Source organism: Brachycentrus maculatus, unplaced genomic scaffold, assembly GCF_059751285.1.
Source record: "Brachycentrus maculatus isolate JH-2025_06_01 unplaced genomic scaffold, ASM5975128v1 h1tg000010l, whole genome shotgun sequence".
NCBI lineage: Eukaryota > Metazoa > Arthropoda > Insecta > Trichoptera > Brachycentridae > Brachycentrus > Brachycentrus maculatus.
This window is the reverse complement of record NW_028280764.1, coordinates 458,521-478,708: the sequence shown is the minus strand read 5'-3', so window position 1 is coordinate 478,708 and position 20,188 is coordinate 458,521. Positions and strand designations below refer to the sequence as shown.

The 20,188-nt window shown below is 33.1% G+C and overlaps 1 protein-coding gene and 1 long non-coding RNA gene across 2 annotated transcripts in view; one reads left to right on the top strand and one right to left on the bottom strand.

Annotated features, from left to right (window-relative positions):
* The first annotated feature begins 625 nt into the window (after positions 1-625).
* Positions 626-4,883, top strand: LOC148313510 (uncharacterized). Its single transcript, XR_015837647.1, has 5 exons — positions 626-1,251; positions 1,332-1,518; positions 1,925-2,165; positions 2,290-2,514; positions 4,131-4,883. It is a non-coding gene; the product is annotated as an uncharacterized LOC148313510 (long non-coding RNA).
* A 9,330-nt stretch (positions 4,884-14,213) lies between these two features.
* Positions 14,214-20,188, bottom strand: part of LOC148313509 (uncharacterized) — a 60,094-nt gene continuing 54,119 nt past the window's right edge. Inside the window, exons 3-4 of the mRNA XM_088260992.1 lie at positions 15,825-16,881; positions 14,214-15,753 (exon numbers count right to left, since the gene is read on the bottom strand). Coding sequence (XP_088117118.1) covers positions 16,834-16,881 — 48 coding nt within the window. The 3' untranslated portion in view covers positions 14,214-15,753; positions 15,825-16,833. The remainder of the gene's footprint in view (positions 15,754-15,824; positions 16,882-20,188) is intronic.

Sequence of the window (20,188 nt, the reverse complement as noted above, 5' to 3'; positions counted from 1 at the left end):
TACTAATCATATTTGCAGATCCTATACTAAACACTAGCGTAAAATAAGCATACATATATAAGTCATAACATAGATACAAGGGTCTAAGAGCCACACACTAGTCCATATAAATATATAAAAGCCCTTCTCAGGGCCGCGGCCTGACGGGCAGCCATCTCGCCCGCCGGGCGCCTAGAGGTCCTTTTCCGGGCCGCCCTACGGGGTGTGTCCGTAACGTTTGGGTATGCGAATCAAATGAGTAAAGAAAGAAGAGTAAAATGATTTAATGAGGCGCATGTAGTTGGTAATATAAATGATATGGACGACCGAGGAAAACTTGGCAAGTATTTTAAATACTTGAAAATGGTCAGGTATAATAATCGGCGGGTATGTATGAGGAGATATATGAATGTGTAAGAGATGAAGATTGTTTGCAAAGACAGATTAATGTGGCGTTTGTATATGTATTTATATATTTTTGATATGTCTCTATAGTATCAACTACCTATCAACCACAATTTCCTTGTTGAATCACTTTGAATGACTCTCATCTCGTCTGTAGTGGATCTATATAATTACAATAGTTTGTCTGTGTCTGTGGCAAGTATATAATCTTTGGTCTGTGGACTAGTCTGCGATTGAATCTGTGCAATAATCTTTGAATCTGTGGTTGAACGTGCACTAGTTGGTCCAGTTGTCAGTTGTACAAATGCATTCTACATATTGTAGTATATAACAATCAATCCAAATCAATCAATCTGTGCCATACGATCGTTCATTTATAATCATACAATTTTGATTGCGGTCGGCGGCGATCTCTAATATATCTTTGTTTTTATGCTTCTATAGTTACAGTTATACAAGCATTTAATATCTTTTAGACTTCTTATGCGAGTTTAATATTTTATTACCTTTTCTCTGATTTTTCATGCTGCAATATTAATTCGACATTTAAAAATGTTTCCAGTGCAGAAAGAAATTTTACCGATTTATAACATCTTTGATGAATTTTATTTTTCCACAGTTTGTCATGTTTGTAAAAATAAATGCCAAACTTTGAAAACATGTAAAAATTGCAGAGCGTATCGTTATTGCAGCGTTGTTCATCAAAAAATGCATTGGCCGGCGCATAAGAGTTTTTGTAAAGTTCTGCAAAATTTTGTATCGAGCGCCAAATATGAGCCTTCGGAAAACTGGTTACAAAAAAGAATGCAAATGAAAGTATTTCTTGAACACGGATTAGCCCGGCCTTTAACGCCTGCAGAAAATCAGGTTAATTGTCTTCTCATGTTTATTTTTTGTTGCCAAAGAAAAACACATTTATTAATATTTTATCTTAAATATTTGCCTAGGTATGGATGTTTCCCAGGGTTTGTTCGATTTGCAAACAAAACGATTCGAGCAAATTGTTTGACTGCCAAAATTGTCCAGCTGTTAGTTATTGCTCTCTGCAACACCAATTACTTCATAAAAATGTCCATTCCAAAGTATGTAAAGAAATGACACTACAGTATGAATTATATTGTGTCCGTATGAAAGGTGAGTATTCGAAAATAATGTTGCCCTCTATAATAAATCAATAAAATAAAAACAGAACTCACCAGAGTTTGTTAAATCATCGACTCTTACTTTCATTTTTACTTTATTCTTTTCATTTGTATGTATGTATTCCCATAATTATTAACATAAATATTCATCTTTTTTACACTGGGTTGGTAAAGGAATTGGAATCTACTGGAATTAATTGTTTGTCACTTGGGTTTGTAAGATTCTTGCAGGAATAAATCAAGAGACTTGACATGTAACATGTATGGGGGATTATGACTATCACAAACCCGGATTCAGTCTGTGGTTGTGTGGCTAGTGTCGTGGCGTTTAGTCTTATCTTTAAATTGTATTGGATGGAAACATTCATGTTTATTGTAAGAACATTTTATTTTTGCAGACAACAGTGATGTGATGCTTGAAAGAAATCTCAGCTTTGTAGAAATCTCCAATTATTTTTTAACACCCCATGAGGATAAAGATAAAATTACATTTTTAAGGATTGCGGACAGACTATCTCATGTTTTAACAATGATTAACGCTTTAAAGATTTGTAATGTGATAGAAGATAATAAAATTTCACAAAACAATCTTACTATTCATATTGTAGGTGTAACATATGAATGTTCCAACTTTAGCAGGTCAGTTCACTTATTTTACATTGCCAGTTCAATACTACAATTCAAAGTAGTATGGAATAAGGGTAAAGGAAATTACATATTTCTCATATATTTTTGTAGTTTTTAATGTATTTCTTATTTACAGAAAATATCTTCGGCAGGTCCATTTGAGATTGTACAATATTACCTCATTTATTTGGTTTTTCTTTAATAAAATGAATGTAGACATACTGATGCAACGATTTCTATTCATAATATGATCGCTTTAGCCAAGTGATGTAAAGATTGTAATATTAAAGGACCAGCTTGTTCACGCTGGAAAAGAAGTCAAACCAAATTATAACTAGCCAAATGTTACTGTGATGCAAACGTAATTAATTAGTTATTATTCATTTTCATCATTAGGATTAATCAAAACCTTTCTACTATTTTTCTTAACACTTATATTTTTAACCTCCATTTTGCCAGTTTAAAAAAAAAACCCTCATGTTATTTCTGCATACAGTATCAGAATTGTTAGAGAACCATTAAGTCAAGCCATTGGCATTTGTCATAACATGCTATAATTTGACGGTCTCGACACCAAACGCAGGATTAACCTGAAAATATATGATTTTGACATCGCTTGTCTTCTTCTTGAAGGTTATGAAAAAGGATTTTTATGAAGCTTATAAAGCGTCATAAAATTTTATATCACGTTTTCAGGCGTCTTTCAGTTTATGAAATAATTCAGGAAGGATCTTGCATACATTTAAAATAAGGGTCTCTGACTTTCATATTCTCCTTCATCTATGTTGAGATGTCAAAATGCAATCAGGAATTATTTCACACCTAATCACACAACAATTATACTAAAATTTGTATAAAACATACTTATGAGTGTCAGTAAAAATAGTTCAAAGTGTTGATTTGTACAAATGGTTAATTTACATATTTTATGCATCTCAAAAATTATCTTCTGGATTTTTTGCTTGTTTTGGACGCTATGTATGAGGCATGTTCAGAATGTAAGTGTACTGTGACCATAATAGGTTGTGGTTTTTTAAGGGGTGGCAACACTGAGTGGTAGAGGTGGATCTCCTGAGAGAGCAAATATCGCAGGAACACGGTAGTATGTAAACTCAGGTTGTAGTGGTCAGTCGTGTGAAAGATGTCGATAATAGATCCCGCCAAGTGTGAGCCACGTACTGTAATCCACTGCCTACTCTTATAAGGAGATACCAGAAATTGTGTGCAAAATGGCTTCCAAAACAGCCGGGAGAGCAGCATAAGAAAAATCGGGTCAATAGCGCCTGCGAGTTTCTCGAACTACTTGAATTAGAAGGTGATGATTTTCTAAGCTGTATTGTGATTGGAGATGAAATGTGGGCGGGCTCATTACACACTTGAGTAAAAAAGAATCATCACAGTGACATCTTATGAGACCCTAAAATACTCGAAAAGGAGCATTCAAAACAAAAAGGAGAGAATGCTAAAGATAGGAGTGTGCTTGTTGCACAACAACACACCCGTCCTCATGTAGCCTTACCACCGAGGTGCTATTAGACTCGTTAAGATGGATGTTTTGAACCACCCTCCGTATTCTCTTGACTTTAGATTATCATCTTTTCACCTCCATGTAGGCATGGGTGGAATTAATTTTTCAACCAACGAGCAGGTGCAGAAAGAGATTCTGAAGTGGAGGAGGGAACTAATGAGAGAGTTATTTCTAGAGATAAAGCAGCTAGACCACATGTTTTGAACGGGATGGCGATCATGTGGAAAAATAGTCGGCAAATGTACCACAATATCCTGTAATTTTTTTTTCAAATACACTTTCTGAAAAACTAAAAATCAATTATACTTACTTTCTGAATATGCCTTGTATTTTATTAATCTAACATTTCTTTTTGTTAAAATGCAATAATATGGATTGTGATTTTAATAATGCTTCTTAATTTACCTTTTTATATTTCCCTCTTATAATGTTTTTGTTTTATGCTTTAGGCTTATCTGCGAACTAATTTTTCACTGGATCGGGAATCTCAAGTCTCTACAACTAGTTTTTATTGGACCGGAACTTGCTGATGAAATGGTACCCGACTGGGAATATTGCGATTCTTGTCAAGAAAGGGGTATTCGAGTTCAATATTGTTTTGAACCTCAATTGTACTCCCAGTACTACAACTCTTTTAGGTATAAAATTCCTAATATAGTTGCTATATTCAATTGTGGTTTTCACGAATTAAATGACTCTGAATTTGATATGTGGGGAGAGTCCCTGCCATTATTATTGGTACCAAATGTACCTTTGCTAATGACTTCATACACCCATGCGGAATCCATTCAAGATTTTAACAGGATAAAACAATTTTTTGATAAAACATGCCCTGTCAATGTTCTGCGACAATGTGAAAGAAATATTTTCCATAGCCCTTTACCTTTGAGGGATTGGGTTAATACTGATGAAATATATTTTAATAATTATTATTTTTCACTTTTAAAAAAACCTTTGATTGATACAAGTTCTGAAACCAAACATAGTCTACTTCAAATCTGAATTCATATCTACCCAGAATCCTTAATTTTAAAGTGCTAGGCAAACCTCATCATTTGCCAATTATTATGTAGCCACGAGTTATTTCTCATAATAGTATAGCATAAATGCTCAGATCTTGCTACCTGTGATATTTTTTGTGTTTACATTACAATAACAATATTTGGATACATTATTATAGTAATAAAAAATTTGTAAGAAAACCCAGTGTAATTGATTTAAATCACATTATATTATCCTTACCCCATGTTTTAATTCATGACAATTCAATCCAATAGCACCGACTGTTCCTTTATAATTTGGTTTACCAATAAATAAATTACTTTGACAATTTGGACATTGTGCAGTTTGTAATTCTTAAGGTAGGGATTGACCGGAGCATTTTGTCATAACATCGCTATCAGCGAGCATCCGGAACTATGGATGGAGCCCTCGACTCGCTGTACTGACTATACGAATGCTCGCGTTGTAACAAAACACGTTACGAAATGGCTCCGGTCAGTCCCTACCATTAATGAATCAGAGTTGTGAGTTTGGACGCGAAACATAAGTGTTAATAGAAAACCTATACAAGTCTAGTATGGATAGTATTTACCATACTAGACATAAATAGAAATTTTGTGCGTTCATGAAACAATAAGTTCGAAGTTTTATAAACTAGTGAACTCTAATCGAAGTAAACAATAATTTATAGTAGAAATATTATATTTTTATATCTTAAATAAACTATTAATTAACATATTATAAAATTAGGATGTTTCAGTTAATTTTTCCCACAAAAAGTTCAATTTCCAATAACTGCAAGCAATCATATGCTACATTATGATAGCAATGTGAAAATATCATAACATGTGTTTTTTAACATAATGATAATGCCATTAGTAATTTCTCATATATTTTATTTACACTTTACAAATTAAGCTTATCATAATGTATAATTATTTTTAACATACAATACAAACTTTTTTTGGCTAACCAATTTAGATGTTGATTTTAAAATAAAATTTAACTCTTTGAATTTGATACCCCTCATTATTTAGAATGACTAAATAGTAGATTGGTCGCCAGATAACCTTTACAAACTAAGCTTAACAAATCATTTGTGTCATAAGCAAGCATGTTAATGTGATAGTAAAATCACTCGATTCAAGTTTGTTTGAAAAATAATACAGTGACCATGTTTGATGTTTTGAATTTGGGACAAGGAAAACCTTTGTCTGGATAAACCAAGGAAATTGTGTTAAATGTTTATAAATACATTTAGAATAAAGGTTGATGTAGGTAATAATAATATGTTAATATTCATTTGATTAACGATGTAATACTTTGATTTTTTTAAAAAAATGTTATTTTAATATTTTTATACTAAACATTGAATCATTGAGATATTCATTATTTATTTTGCATTCTGTAGCATAAAACATATTTTCATATAAATATATTATAATAATGATTTGATCCTTTTTCAGGGGATATATCTAAATAATAAAAAAAATACAGGAAATGAATTTTGGGGACGGGATGTTGTATTTTATTTAACTGGATTTCACCAAAAACAGTGTTTTTTTATTACATTTCTGATGACATATCGCTCACTCCTTTCAAGAACGTCATAAATCAAAAACCTGAATTTTTCAGGAGAACGTTTTTAAAGTTTAAAAATATAATACAATTTATTAAAAATAAACATCAAGCCACTTATTGAACTTTTTACTGTGCAATAGATCTTTTTAGGTTAGACCATAAGGTTTTTTCTCCATTTGAAAAAAACTAGTTTATTTAAAAAAAAAAATTAAACAATACTTTTCTTCAAAATGCAAAAACAACACTATCTGCCCTGTAGCGGGTAAATATTAAGTTAAAAATATGCCTCTTTTGGTGGGATATAGTACATTTTATGGGCATTCCGAAAACATGCACAACTAAAAATTGACGATTTTTGATTTATGACGTTCTTGAAAGGAGTGAGCGATATGTGATGACACATCGAATTGTGATGAGTAGTTAATATTTTTAATTGTTGCAGTTATTATATACATATTAAAATTTTCTTCATTATTTCTTACGAAATTACATAACATTATTTACTCGAAATCTAAAATAAATTCTAATATATATTCATATTTTTTCACCATGGTCACCCTATGAGAGTTTGGAAAGGTTGTCTGGCGATAACTATATATATTGATTAATTATACCTAACTGTGTATATATATTTTTAAATGGCATAGAAGAATAAATGGTAACTCTAAATTTCTTTGGAATATTCTATATTTATGAAATCTTTATAAATAAAAAGATTTTTTTTGTTAACATTAATGTGTATTTAACTGTGATTTATTTCTCTTTGATTTTGGTAAATCAAGAATACACCTTTTATAAATTGTTTTTGTAAAAAATTACAATTGTTGGCATTATTCAGAGGAATTCTTACAAAATATGTTTTATGAATATAAATTTCATAAAAATAATAACACATTTTTTAGTGTTCCTGTATTAAAAGATACTTAAACTTCATAATCATTATGAATAGTAAAAAGGGTTTTTCTGAAAACCAATAACTAAGCAAATTGACAGTTTAAAAAAATAGCAACTATTACAGATTACAGTTCTATACTCTCACCTGTTTTTGGCATAACAAATATTTTTTGTAATACATTTTTTGATAAATCATCATATTCTTCTACATTTTCTGCTTTGAATATACAAATTTTACTACCAGAATTATTTTCAGACTCATCAAGTTTGCTAATATAAACCTCCAAACCATCATAGTTGGTGAAATAATCCGGTACTAAATGTTTCTGGATATTAAAATGTGCTTTTAAATGGTCTCTTAAAAATTGTGATTGTGGTGCGGCATAGTCACAATGTGGACATTGGAAGTTCCCTCCCGCTCCTGAGAGAGCAGTGTGCCTTCTCATGTGATTATCCAAAGCATCCCTTCTCGGATTCATGTATGGGCAGTAAATACATCGGAAGCTTTTTCTTTCTTCAGTTACATCTTTGGCTGTGCTTGAGTGCCGACGATGTAATAAATTCAAGGTTTGCTGATCACTTATTGATAATTTTGCTGAATCTTTGTGAGAACTATGACGAGGTAATGTTTTAATGGCTAATTTTATAGTCTTTTGCCCTGTTTTATCATCTTGAGATTTTGACTGCTTACTACCATTACCGTTCCTTGCTGCATGAGCGTCGGCATTCATTTGATGTTTTCGCATATGTTGCACATAATTGGCATAATACTTGACAGAATAATCACAAAGTTCACACTTGTATCTTTGTTTAGATCCATGAAGCGAAAGATGCACTTTATACTGTTCTCGTTTTTCAAAAGCTGACGGGCACTTATGGCACTTGTATCGTTTTTCTTTTTGTCTACCATTTTTCAAATATGTTGGATATATAAAATCCGGACTACCATGCATAAGAAGACCGAATTGCGGATCTGCCTGAAGAACTGGTGGAAAATGATCATTAGGTAGTGTGACTAATTTTTCCGAAAGTGCTCGTTTCTCAGCTTGTGTTTTGTGTTGAAATAGGTCCGTGCCAGATAAAGGTATATTTTTAAAACTCATATCATCTCCCGACTCATAGTCATTGTGTGTAGTAAATGTTTCCGAAGCATTGTGAACTGTTGCATGCTTAACTAAATTGCCAATAGTTTTCACTGCATAATTACATTGTTTACATTTATATGGACCATTTCCTCCGTGAAGACTGGAGTGATAATGAAGCGCCGCATTCTTAAAGAATTTAGCTGGGCACTGACTACAGACAAAGTGTTTGGTGGGTTGTTTAGTGCCGGAAGACTCATCATTGGACATTACGTCCATAGGTTCATCGGTGCGTTCGACAGTTTCAGCCTTTTTACTCTCAGTTACTACTATCCACACAGGTTCAGAAACATTGATTCCCGATGCCACACCTACTACTTTAGGTTGTGGAAATTCTGTGTGAGTTTTGTACATCTCTTGTAGACCTTTAGTTTTAGTTTGATAGTCCTCGGAATGTACTGAGGTATGCACAAGTAAATGAGACTGTTGGCGAGCAGTGTAAGAGCATATTTGGCATTGATATGGAAGTCTAATACAGTGAAATTTGCTATGAATTTGTATTTCTTTTTCAATAAGAAATCTAGCTGGACATTTTGGACAAAAGTACAAACGTTTATCATCAATTATCTGTATATTCATTTTTGATATTTCGTCTTCTATAAACATTCTATCATTTCCTTGCTCCATATTTAATATTTCATCATCACCCTGATTTTTTAAATGAGTAATTTGCTCTTCACTGTTTTCAGAATTAACTTCGCAAATTACTTTAGCATAATAATCTTTATGAACTTCGGAATGTTCTAAAAAGTCTTTCATATTATTAGTGGAAAATGAACAACCATGGCAATCCAATGTACCAGTGGCGTCCTTATCAATATTTTCTCTGAATTCATGCATTTTTTCATGATCCATAATGTTTTGTCTGTCTAAGTTGACAAATGGGCAATACCGACATTTGAACATTTTATGATATTGCCCCTGATCAGTAACCCAAAACAGTGGGATGGCAGACATCTCTTGAACTTTCTTACCTTGTTCAATTTCAGATATATATTCTGTAGTGTCTCTTTGAGTCGGGATGCCATGCACTCTCATGTGCTGATGAAGAAGGTGTCTTTTTGAGACTTGATAATTACAAATATCACATTTGAAAGGGGCATCTCTAGGTTTGTGGAATTGCTCATGGTACATGAATTGAGATTTGCTGTTACTCTCGTACGGACAGTCTGCACATTTGTACCTTTTAAGTGAGGTAACGGTTTCTGTAGAAGTTTTACAACTTAGAATATTGGCAATATATTGTTCTGGATCTGAAATACCATGAAGAGGGAGATGTTGTGTTAACTCTTGCTCTGTACTAACAAAATATGAACAAATGAAACATTTGAAAATCGATTCTGCACTTATTGTATGCTTTTTAATATGAGAATCGTAAATGCTTCGATCCGTGGATATAAAAGGGCATTTAATACATTTACCATCAAAATGACTACTACTGGTAACATTTTTTGGAATGGGCGTCTTATCGTATGAACTTTTTTCTCCAACAAGTACACGAACATCTCCATTGTGTTTCAGTCGGCAATGTCGCTGAAAAAAAAAGTTAAATCAAACAAAAAAACTTTAAGAATATTAGACATATAATTTTTTTCATGAAATTTGCAATTACTTATGAAAATGTTCAATAGGACTGAAATTAAAGTCTAAATGTATCAAGTCACACGTAAGTCCTTTTTTGGTACTTGATTTTTTGTTGTTTTACATTTATATGCTATTTGAATTAAAAAGATTTTGATGTACAGTAAAAATTTTGTTAGTCGTAATTAAAAATAAATTTATTTAAAAAAAAATAAAAATCAGTATTTTTTCTTGAAAATTGAAAAATTTGCTCTAGTTTCTACAAAAGCAAACTTTGATTGGAAAAATGATTTTTTCCTTTATTTGTACCATAGGAGAAACCAAAATTTCACATGTAGAAGTGAGACCCAAAAATCGTGTCAACCGGTGTAATTTGTACTTTTTTACACATTTTCAAGAATATTTTTAAAAAATCTTTTTAAAATCCTATTTCAAGCAGCATTGATGGCCCTGATTAATCAATGAAGGCAGATCTAACCACAATTTTAATGTCTTGTTAAACACAGTTTAATAGCTTAAATAATGAAGGGATGTGCTTTGTATACAAAATAAAAAGATAAAAAAAAAACAAATATAAAATCTTATTACTTCATGCTATTTTGGCTTGTGATGTCGATCTAATGCCAAAACTTTTATCTGCATTTTCCATATTTGAACAACATGAAATAATTCCAAAAATATAAAATACAGTGAAATCTCTCCTAAAAAGCACCTCGTATAACGAGTAATTCGTATAATGAACAAAAAAATGTGAAAAAGTTGTTCCCTTAACGAGCGATATTTTGCGTAACGAGTTACAGAGAAAAGGCATTTCCCTTTTTCACGACATTCCCTTGCGAGTCGGGACGTGAGGTGGTTAATAACGATATTGAAGACCTTGTGAAAGAGCACAGTCAAGAGCTGACCACCGAAGAGCATCGCATAGAAGAGGATTGCATCATGTTTCACAGCAAGAAATTATGGAGGACGAGGAAGTAGCAGAGCAATAATCTTCTAGAGCAATAAGAGAAATGCTGAAAGCATGGGAAACTGTTGCATCATACATTAGGAAGCATCGCACTAATCAGGAGGTGGCTATTCGTGCTACAAATTTATTCAATGATAATGCTGTGACACATTTTTGCCAAATTTTGAAGCGTTGCCAAAAACAAATGTCTTTAGACAGTTTTCTAGTTAAAAACGATTAATTATTTGTCATAAATACATATTTCTATTAACGTTTTATTAAAAGTAGTTTACATTTTAACAATTTAAGAATAATTTTATTTTAATAAATGTTAATAAAAAATATAAAAAAGATTGAGTTTTCTCTCGGCATGGAACACATTATCATATTTTACATTGATTTCTATGGGAAAAAATGTTCTTAACAAGTAAGATTCTGGAATAAATCATGCTCATTATGAGATGTTCCACTGTATGTTGTTTCCTCAGATTGATTTTATAGACATTTAATTACAATATGAAGCAGATATAATGACAATATAAATAGAAACTATACTAATTCTAAACTTCTTACCTCCATATTAAAAATAATGATTTGCAGATTCATATGTAAAGATATGAATTGGATAGACAATATATACTCTACATTAACCAGCAAGTGTTACCCTTTACCCCCAAATACAATAATCATTTAACCGATTAGTACCTACTAATATTCTTAAAAATAATTTGACTTTCAAGTTTCTAAATTTATTTCAAAATATAATCATCCCAACCTTTTTATGATACCCATTCACTATAAATACATATGATTTATTTACAACATTTTGAGTGTGCCCAAATACTTGTTCACAAAATGTGGATCAATTACAGGAGGACTCCTGTAATTGGAGATAATCCATTGGAGATAAGCTTAAATAATAAAAATGAAAATGGTATTTTCTGGTGTTTCTCATGTGTGTGATTATAATCCAGGATTCGGACCTCACATACTAATATAAGAGTTTCTGCTTAATAAAAAGCTTCTTTACATCTCACCAATAGATGTCTCTAGTGAAGTTCTAGTGATTCAAGAACAAGGTTTCTAAATTGGTTCATATATACACAACTTCCAAGAATTTGAGTAATGTGGTTGTCAATAATGGGTAGAATTGGTGAATGTTACACGTGTGTAAAGTGATCACTTAAACCAGCCTATGACGGTCGTCAGCCCCGTAAATGCCCAGACTTCCATATTCTTCTTCATCTTTGATGAGATGTCAAAATATAACATATGATTTAAGTATGTATGTGAAAAATAAAGGTTTATTCATGTTTATAAATTGTACTTTATTCCATTCTAAAAAAATGATGTAAACACTACCCTCTTGGTCTACTATTTTTCTCAAAACATAGTTTAAGCAGGCTCCAGAAAGATGATAAATTGCAAAAATCTCTAGCCAGATCGGCCGGTAGATAGAGATTGTCTGTATTTAAATTTTTAATAGGAAGGCTGACAAGAGCTGAACTGTCTTTGTTTACATTATTATTATTTTTGTGGATTAAGGCATTAGATTAGCAAACAATGATTTGATAATTATTTTATTTTTCTATTTTTATTAGATTGTTAGTGGATTAGTCCCTATGTAGTGTCAAATTTATGCTGCCACCCGTGGCTAATTTAATTCCATAAATATTGAAATATTTGACGCATCAAACATGCAGTAGCTTTTAGAATATTGTAACTGGTATTATACCCTCCCAAACTAAAAATAATCAAAGACATAATTATTTCAAGGGGACTGTATTATTAAAAGGTACTTTCTAGAAGTAAGTCATGCAGTAGCTTGAATTTCGAATCTTGGGTGGTCTATACACTATTACCATTTTAATTTTTATTCCCCCTAGAATTATTTTAAGGTACTTTAGAAAAATGCCAATAGCGTATAAGACTGATCGATTCTGATGCATGAGTTTACTCATGGATGTGAAATGAAGTTGGTGTTAAATATTTTCAAATAAATTAGTGTTGTTCTAATTATGTATATATCTGTTACTTTCCCCTGATAAAAATCAAAAGCAGATTAGCATAAATTAATATTCAATTTTATAGTTATAAATAATTTATGATTTTTTTCTTAAAACAATTAACATTTTGTTCTTAAAACAATTAACATAACAATTCATTAATAATTATTTGGATTGAGAATTGAATACATTCTCGCAAAATTTAGTCCTGTACTCCTGAATACACCGTGGATGGTATTCAAAGTGAATGGCAATCTTTATAAAAACCAGAAATTAAATTATAAAGTCCGCCTCTGTAGTGTAGAGGTATGCGAGTTTGGTTACTCTGCTGGAGGCCCCGGATTCGATTCCAGGTCAAAATAAATATAAGTGACTCATGGTCATTGAATATCACTGTGGACTGGTACAAGGAGCGCAGGACTGGTCACCTTGCCTTCAACGAATTAAAGATAAAGGTAACACTACATTGGTGCGATGCAGTGCTCTGGTACCATTGGGTGTGGATAAGGGTAAGAACAGAGTGTATGAAAATTGTACCTGATATAAAATGAGGTTGTAACTCGCTGGTTTTTATATTTTATGCTTAGAGATTAGTTCTCCAAGTAAAATAGATTTAAAAATTGATATGTTTTCTGGCTAAGCTTAATTTATCATCTCTTGAAGTTAAATTCACTCTGGGATTATTCGTAAAATATAACAGCACAGTAAACAATGGCTGTGAAAATCTACATTCATAGCTCAAAAGTTCAGAGATTGCTATAATTATACTCGACACTTCCTAATCAGCTACACAATTGCTTATTGCAACTATGTTGTATATCATGATTTATGCTATTCTGCCTCAGATTCAAATGATTATTGTGTTAGTAATAAGACAATAGATACCTGGATAACATGCTTCCAATTGGATACCTGGTAACAATGACCACAACGGTAAGTTAAACTTCCAGGAAGATCAGTAGGGGGGTGTTCCATTTCGTCTTGATATTGCACATTTTGTCCCTCTTGCGTTGGCTTAGTCTTTGAGTGTTTTTTTACATGTATTAGAAGGGCATCTTTACTTATATTTCTGAAAAAAGGTAGAATCATGTTCATGTACAGAATTCAGTCATTATAATAAAAACATAATTATAAAAATTATTTTGCATTGTTATTAAACGCCCTGAAGATAATAAATATTATATTTTTATACCACTGAAGCGACCAGTTGGTCATTTACAGAGGCACTTGAACTGATGGCTATTTAAAACATCTCATTAACGGCGAACAAAAAGAATTTCGAATGATGAATGGCTATAAATTATTATTATTTAATAGGTAAAAATATTTTTAATTTATAATTTAAATACCTGTATGCGCACTTCTTGCATTTCCACATAGTTTTCTTTACTTTCTTAGTTTCAGGATGTTTGATTTCAGCATTTGATTCCCTTTCCTGTAAGGAAACATGCGCATCAGAACTTCCCCCACAGTCCGTATTTGGTTGGTTCGATGAAATACTGCGCTTTTCAGGATTATTATCAGATTGGTCACAAAGAATTTTCTCAGAATGTGTACTTGATTTTTTATTTTTCTTATCAGCGGATGGATCAGTAGGCTGCATTATAGTTAGGTATTTATTATATTTGCTATAATTCCTCCGCCCTGTTTCATCCGTCATTAATACTCTGGCTTTCGAGTGGTCTGGATCACGCACTGACTTCAACCTTATATGTTTAGTTATGTCCCATCGCCAATTTGATCTGTACGAACACAGGGAACATTCAAAAGGTTTCTTGTTTAAATGACCCACAATATGCACATGAAACCTGGATGCTGTTGATGCCCAAAATGAACAATGAGGACATTTGAATACTTTTTTTCCTATCCCGGGTGTCACTTGGGTGTTTGATGTATACACACTTTTAGATTTTTCTACGGTATTAGGTTGTGAGGGTGTCTCCTTTGAGTTTTCTTGAGTTTTTGAACAGTTATCAAATGTTGAAGAGTTACTTTGTAACATAGAATTCCAAACAAAAACAACATTTTCCATAGGATGTGGAGCCTGTGGGTCATCAACTGATGCTTCATCATCGGATTCTGGTTTTATAGGAATTTCTATTTTGTCTGTTTTGTACCGTTCTACCGGTGAATCTCGTTCTTTTCCTGCCAATGTACAAGACTGCAAGTGAATGACTAAGTCTAAGCTAGATTTGCATCTTTGTCTGCAGTGTTGACAACGTGTGGATCCTGACCCTGCTGTTGTAACACTGTTTGAGTTTGATTTGGTTTCTACATTGCTACAAATCTTCTCGTGAACCGAGTGTTCCGAAAGGCACTTAGATACGTGCCCGCAATCTTTACATGACAAGTCACCACCTTCAGCAGAACTTGTTAATAATTTTTCTTTCAATTTATCAAAAAATGATGCATTTTTTTTCTTGAAGATTGTTTGGGTGGATATTTGAATAGATTGTTGCGAAGATTCATCACTACCTCTAGTGGAAAAATTATCACAATGCACTTGATCATTACTATCATCGTCGTAATATTGTTCACTCATATTTGACGCAGCAGATGTAACCTGATTGAGAGGCTTTTCCAGAAGTGTATTATTTGATTCTATTTTTGTTAAATTTAAAGGACCGGATGTTGGAAGAACAGTCTTTTGTTGATTATTCATTTGCAGATGAAGAGGAATAAGATTGGGAATAGGTCGAGGTACTTTTTTTTGCTGAGTCCTTACATTTTGGTCTTCATTACGACTGAGCGTAAAGGTTATATCACTTTTGGAGAGAATATCATAGTTAACGAATTCACTGGCATTTTGCAAAGATTCGTGGGCGTCATAGTTGATGTTTTCTGGATTGTCCACTTTACTACTGGAACTAAGCCTGTCCTCGCTATTATCAGTCATCATCACGCTGTCAGCAAATTCACTCTGTAAAAATATGCTACTTTTAGTTATACATTTGTCACTGAAGATAAATAAGGATAAAATAAGGCACTTACCTGAATAGAATCTCCGGTACTGGTGTCATGGTCGGGAGGACGCGAAGCGAGGAGGGAAGCCTGCATTGCCAGGGCGTCACTACCGCCCACCTTGTTGCGGCGTCGCGAGGCTCCTGCACCGCAGATGGGGGCAGAGCCGGCCCCCTGTCCTGCCGGAGGGATGTGGTGGTTCATTTCATGCACCGTGAGACTCTGCTTGATGTCCGCTGTGAAGTTGCATGCGGAGCAGCAGAAGGCTCCACTGCCACCGTGATTCTTCATATGTCTATCCAAGTTCCATTTGTATGGAGTTCGAAAATCGCACACTTCGCACTTTATCATGGGCATAGAATGATATTTCACGTGTTTTGTAAATCTCGCTTTTATATGTGTCACATAATTACACTTTGAACAAGGGAAAAACTTTGTTTTGATATGTTCTTTTCGTTCGTGCTTTGTGAGCAAACTGGCACTTGTCGTTGTGAAAGGACACAAAGAGCATTTAAAGGTACCTCGGCCAGATTTAGACGGGACAATCGCCATTCTTTCCTCTCCATCATCTACATCCATTTCTTCGGTATTATCTGCTTCGGGTGTGGATTCTCTAGTCTTGCGCTTGGTATTGACAAGAAGATCCGCTCCTATGGCACCACCGTGAACCATTTTTACATGCCTTAAAAGTTTTTGAAAATGCCTGGATGCGTATAAACAATTGGGACAGTCGTAAATTTTAACTTTCTCATCGTGAACATCACGCAAGTGAGTCAAATGATGTCTAGGATTTTGAGTAAAATAATTACAATGAACACAGTTGTAGTTTCTTTTAATTTTACACTGCGGAAGACTGCCACCTTGCAATGGTATGGACCGAGGGGCAGTGTCCTCCACTCCCGGGAGGTAGGCGGGAAGGGTCACATTGTGAGGGATGAGCTCCTTGCTGTCCTCGGCCACTTCCTGCTTCATCGGGAGACAACGACTCGTATCCATGAACAGTCTGTCTCCACTCACTACACTCCGGACTATGAATGTGTCACCTGAACGCTGCACCATAGATGGGGATGCCATGTTTTCTCCAAGCCTGGAAACAAAATTGAGTATTTTTAAATCAGTAAATTACATACATTTTAAATAAGTAAGTCACAAAAAAAATATGTGTGATACTTTTGCATACTTAAATGTACTTATGTCATAAAGATATTCAGTATAAATTTATTTATTTTTTATTCTATTCATTACCATTTTTCCCCAATAAATATGACCAAGAAGTTGTTTATTTCCAAATATAATGCTATATACATTATTCATAATAATTACAATTATAATGTATAAAGTTAGATTTTTGCTGTCGACAATTAATTTTAAAAAATATAAAGTGGTAAATAGTACAATTTTAAGTTTATATTCATATTCGAGATTAACTGCGAAATTGAAAATACAATTTTCATTAAAAAATAAAATGCAATCGGCCAAAAACAATCAAGAAATCAATCCCACTACCCACTTGGAAATTATCGCTTCACAAAATGTTAATTAATGTTTTTATAGGTAAGACCTCTCTAATTTAAACAACACAAAGTCAAATCCCCTCAGTTCTTCGTTAAAAAAATCTTCGCTTACATATATAATATGTATTTGTGTACGTACAAGCACTATGTCCAACTAATTTCAAACATCTATATAAGGTATAACCAGTAATATTAGATTGTTTTTTTATAAGTTGGAACATATTGCTTAGAAACAATGTGCATAAATTCTAAAGTTAAATAAATATCAAAAAGATTTGAAGATAAAACAGTATGGAAAAAAACGTACATAATGTTTTTTTTCTGGGGGTTTACGGAATACCTAAGGCCTTAGTTGGTGAATCAAAACACAGAGATACAATACATAATAATATTGATACCTTCGGGATTATTAATTTAATGGTTTATTTTAAGGTAAATTGTATTATTTTCGTAAAATTCGGCATATTTTATGTGTGTGTAGATTTAAAACCAGAACTACGCCAACACGGTCAGCCACCTTGGCCATGAACAGCCTTCTTCTGTTATATTGGAGGAGTTAAAATCATTTCATTTTATGCGTTCAAAAAGTGCGCCGTATCAATACTGTGAATTCGTAATGTACGAAAGTTATATGTAGTTATTTGCGAATTAAAATGGGGGGTTTATCTACGAATCTCGGTGCCCGGCATAGCTTCATCACTCCACAACCAGCCAGGCACTTGCCACAAAGAAGGAGAGAATAATATGTTCGAATTCATTTACGAACTTATCTATTACCGTCCTATGTATTTCAATTAGAGATGGGGCGTTATATCCGACACTGCGCTTACTGACGAAGAAACTAAACTTATCATATTAGCAGAAAACCCATTCCGATCGGGTTCACTGCCACGGGAAATCATGGACCAATCAATACTGAATTTGTATTTTTCTTTTGCACAGTATAGAAGGCCTTATCAATAATTGTGTATCATTCTTAAGGCCCAGTATTCGTTAAGTCGTAACTTATTTTTCTCTAAATCCAGGTAACATTTTACGAGATTGATTTTTTCATAAAACACCGTTTCTGCATTGAAAAAATAAGTTTTTTATCGAAATAATCAATCACATGGTTTGAAAGGAATGGAGTTTTCAAATAGATATATTTTTTTCTATATAAATTCTAAAAAAGCAAAAAAAATCCAATTTACATTCTTTAAAAAAAATCGGGCGTGAAAAGACGTGTGACCTCTCCGGTGGTCGGCCGGTGTTTTGTCGGTGTTTGCGTTGCATTTCCTTAATAATACTCTAATCTTTTTTAAAGTTAAATTAAATTCGCTTATTTTATGTTTTATTTCATCAATGGAATTGTAAAATTTTACCTCACTTTTACGTCGATGATGACAACTGGTACATAATAGCGATGTAGAAATGACGTTTCATCAGCAGTAGATTGACAATTTCATTGAAAGTTGACAGGGGGCTTTAGATCGTGTGAATCAATATTTTTTAAAACTTCTTCGGGTGAATTTTTGCATGATGGTTTGCAGCACTCAAGCGACATAGTGACTAGTTACTGTTAGGGCGATAATAATTACTCACGAAAGAATCAAACATGCAATAAAAAATTGCTAGCTCCGTATTTCTAATGTCACGTTAGAAAAAAATCTAAAATGGTGTATTTATGTACTTATTGTGTGGCACCGTACTTGTTCTTTTGCTTCTTAGGCCCAGTATTCGTTAAGTCGCACCTTAATTTTCTATAAATCCAAGTAACATTTTACTTAATTGTTTTTTTTTTTTTTCTTAAAACACCTTTTTGTATTGGAAAAAAAAATCTTCGAAATAGCTACCTCAGACCTCGCTTTGCGTCGTTATTGACTTGAGACTTTTCGCTGTGCGTCGTTGCTTTTTCGAATTGCGTTGTTTTTTTTAAAATTATTATTCAGAGAATCATTTTAAAATTTTCTAAAAGATAATTTCCCGTTTTGTAAATTTAAATTTTGTTTAAATTTCGGGGAATCTTTCGGAACGTATCTACGACGCAAAGTGAGGTCTTATTTTTTATGTATATGGTTTTGAAAATAAAAGAGTTATTAAAAGGTGAGAAGTTAAAAAAATATAATAAAAAACATTCATTAAAAAAATCGGGGGTGAACAGATGTGTGACCTCTCCAATGGTGTCCGGTGGAATGAATTCTGTTCCCCTTAAATTTGAAAATTATACTCAATACCACATATGTTTTTATATAGATTAAAGGTAAGTAGACATTACAGAATTATAGGCATGAAACCGAGCTGATGAGCGGTGTAAGATAATAGGTATTATTACATCGTTCGGTGACGTGTGCACCTACGGCAGTACCAAAGATGCTGGTCTATAATATTACCAACCTAAGTACGTTTTTTACGGTCTCGCGAATGTAGCTAAACCTTTATTTACCATCTCAACATAGATGTAGAAGAATATGGAAGTCTGGGCATTTACGGGGCTTACGATCGTCATAGGTTGGTGATCCACACGTGTAACATTCACCAATTCCACCCATGATTGACAAACACATTACTCAAATTAATTATCAAACGTTTTGATCAAAATCACTAGTCTGTTTTTGGTTCGTTGGAAGATATTGCTTTTTAGCAAAAAGCTCGCCAATGTACTTATTTCTTTTCTTCATAGGAAGCTTAAATAAATAAATAAAATAATTGGATATAATCCAGACTTGTGAACAAGTATTTGGACACACGCAAAATGTTGTAGCTCAGTGTTCCGCAAAGTGTGTGCCGCGGCATACTGGTGTACCGTGGTAATCAGTTGGTGTGCCGCGGAAAACAGTCAACTTTTGTGAAGATAACGCACCTACAAATATCTTAAAGCGAAGAGCTTGCGAATTGGGACTT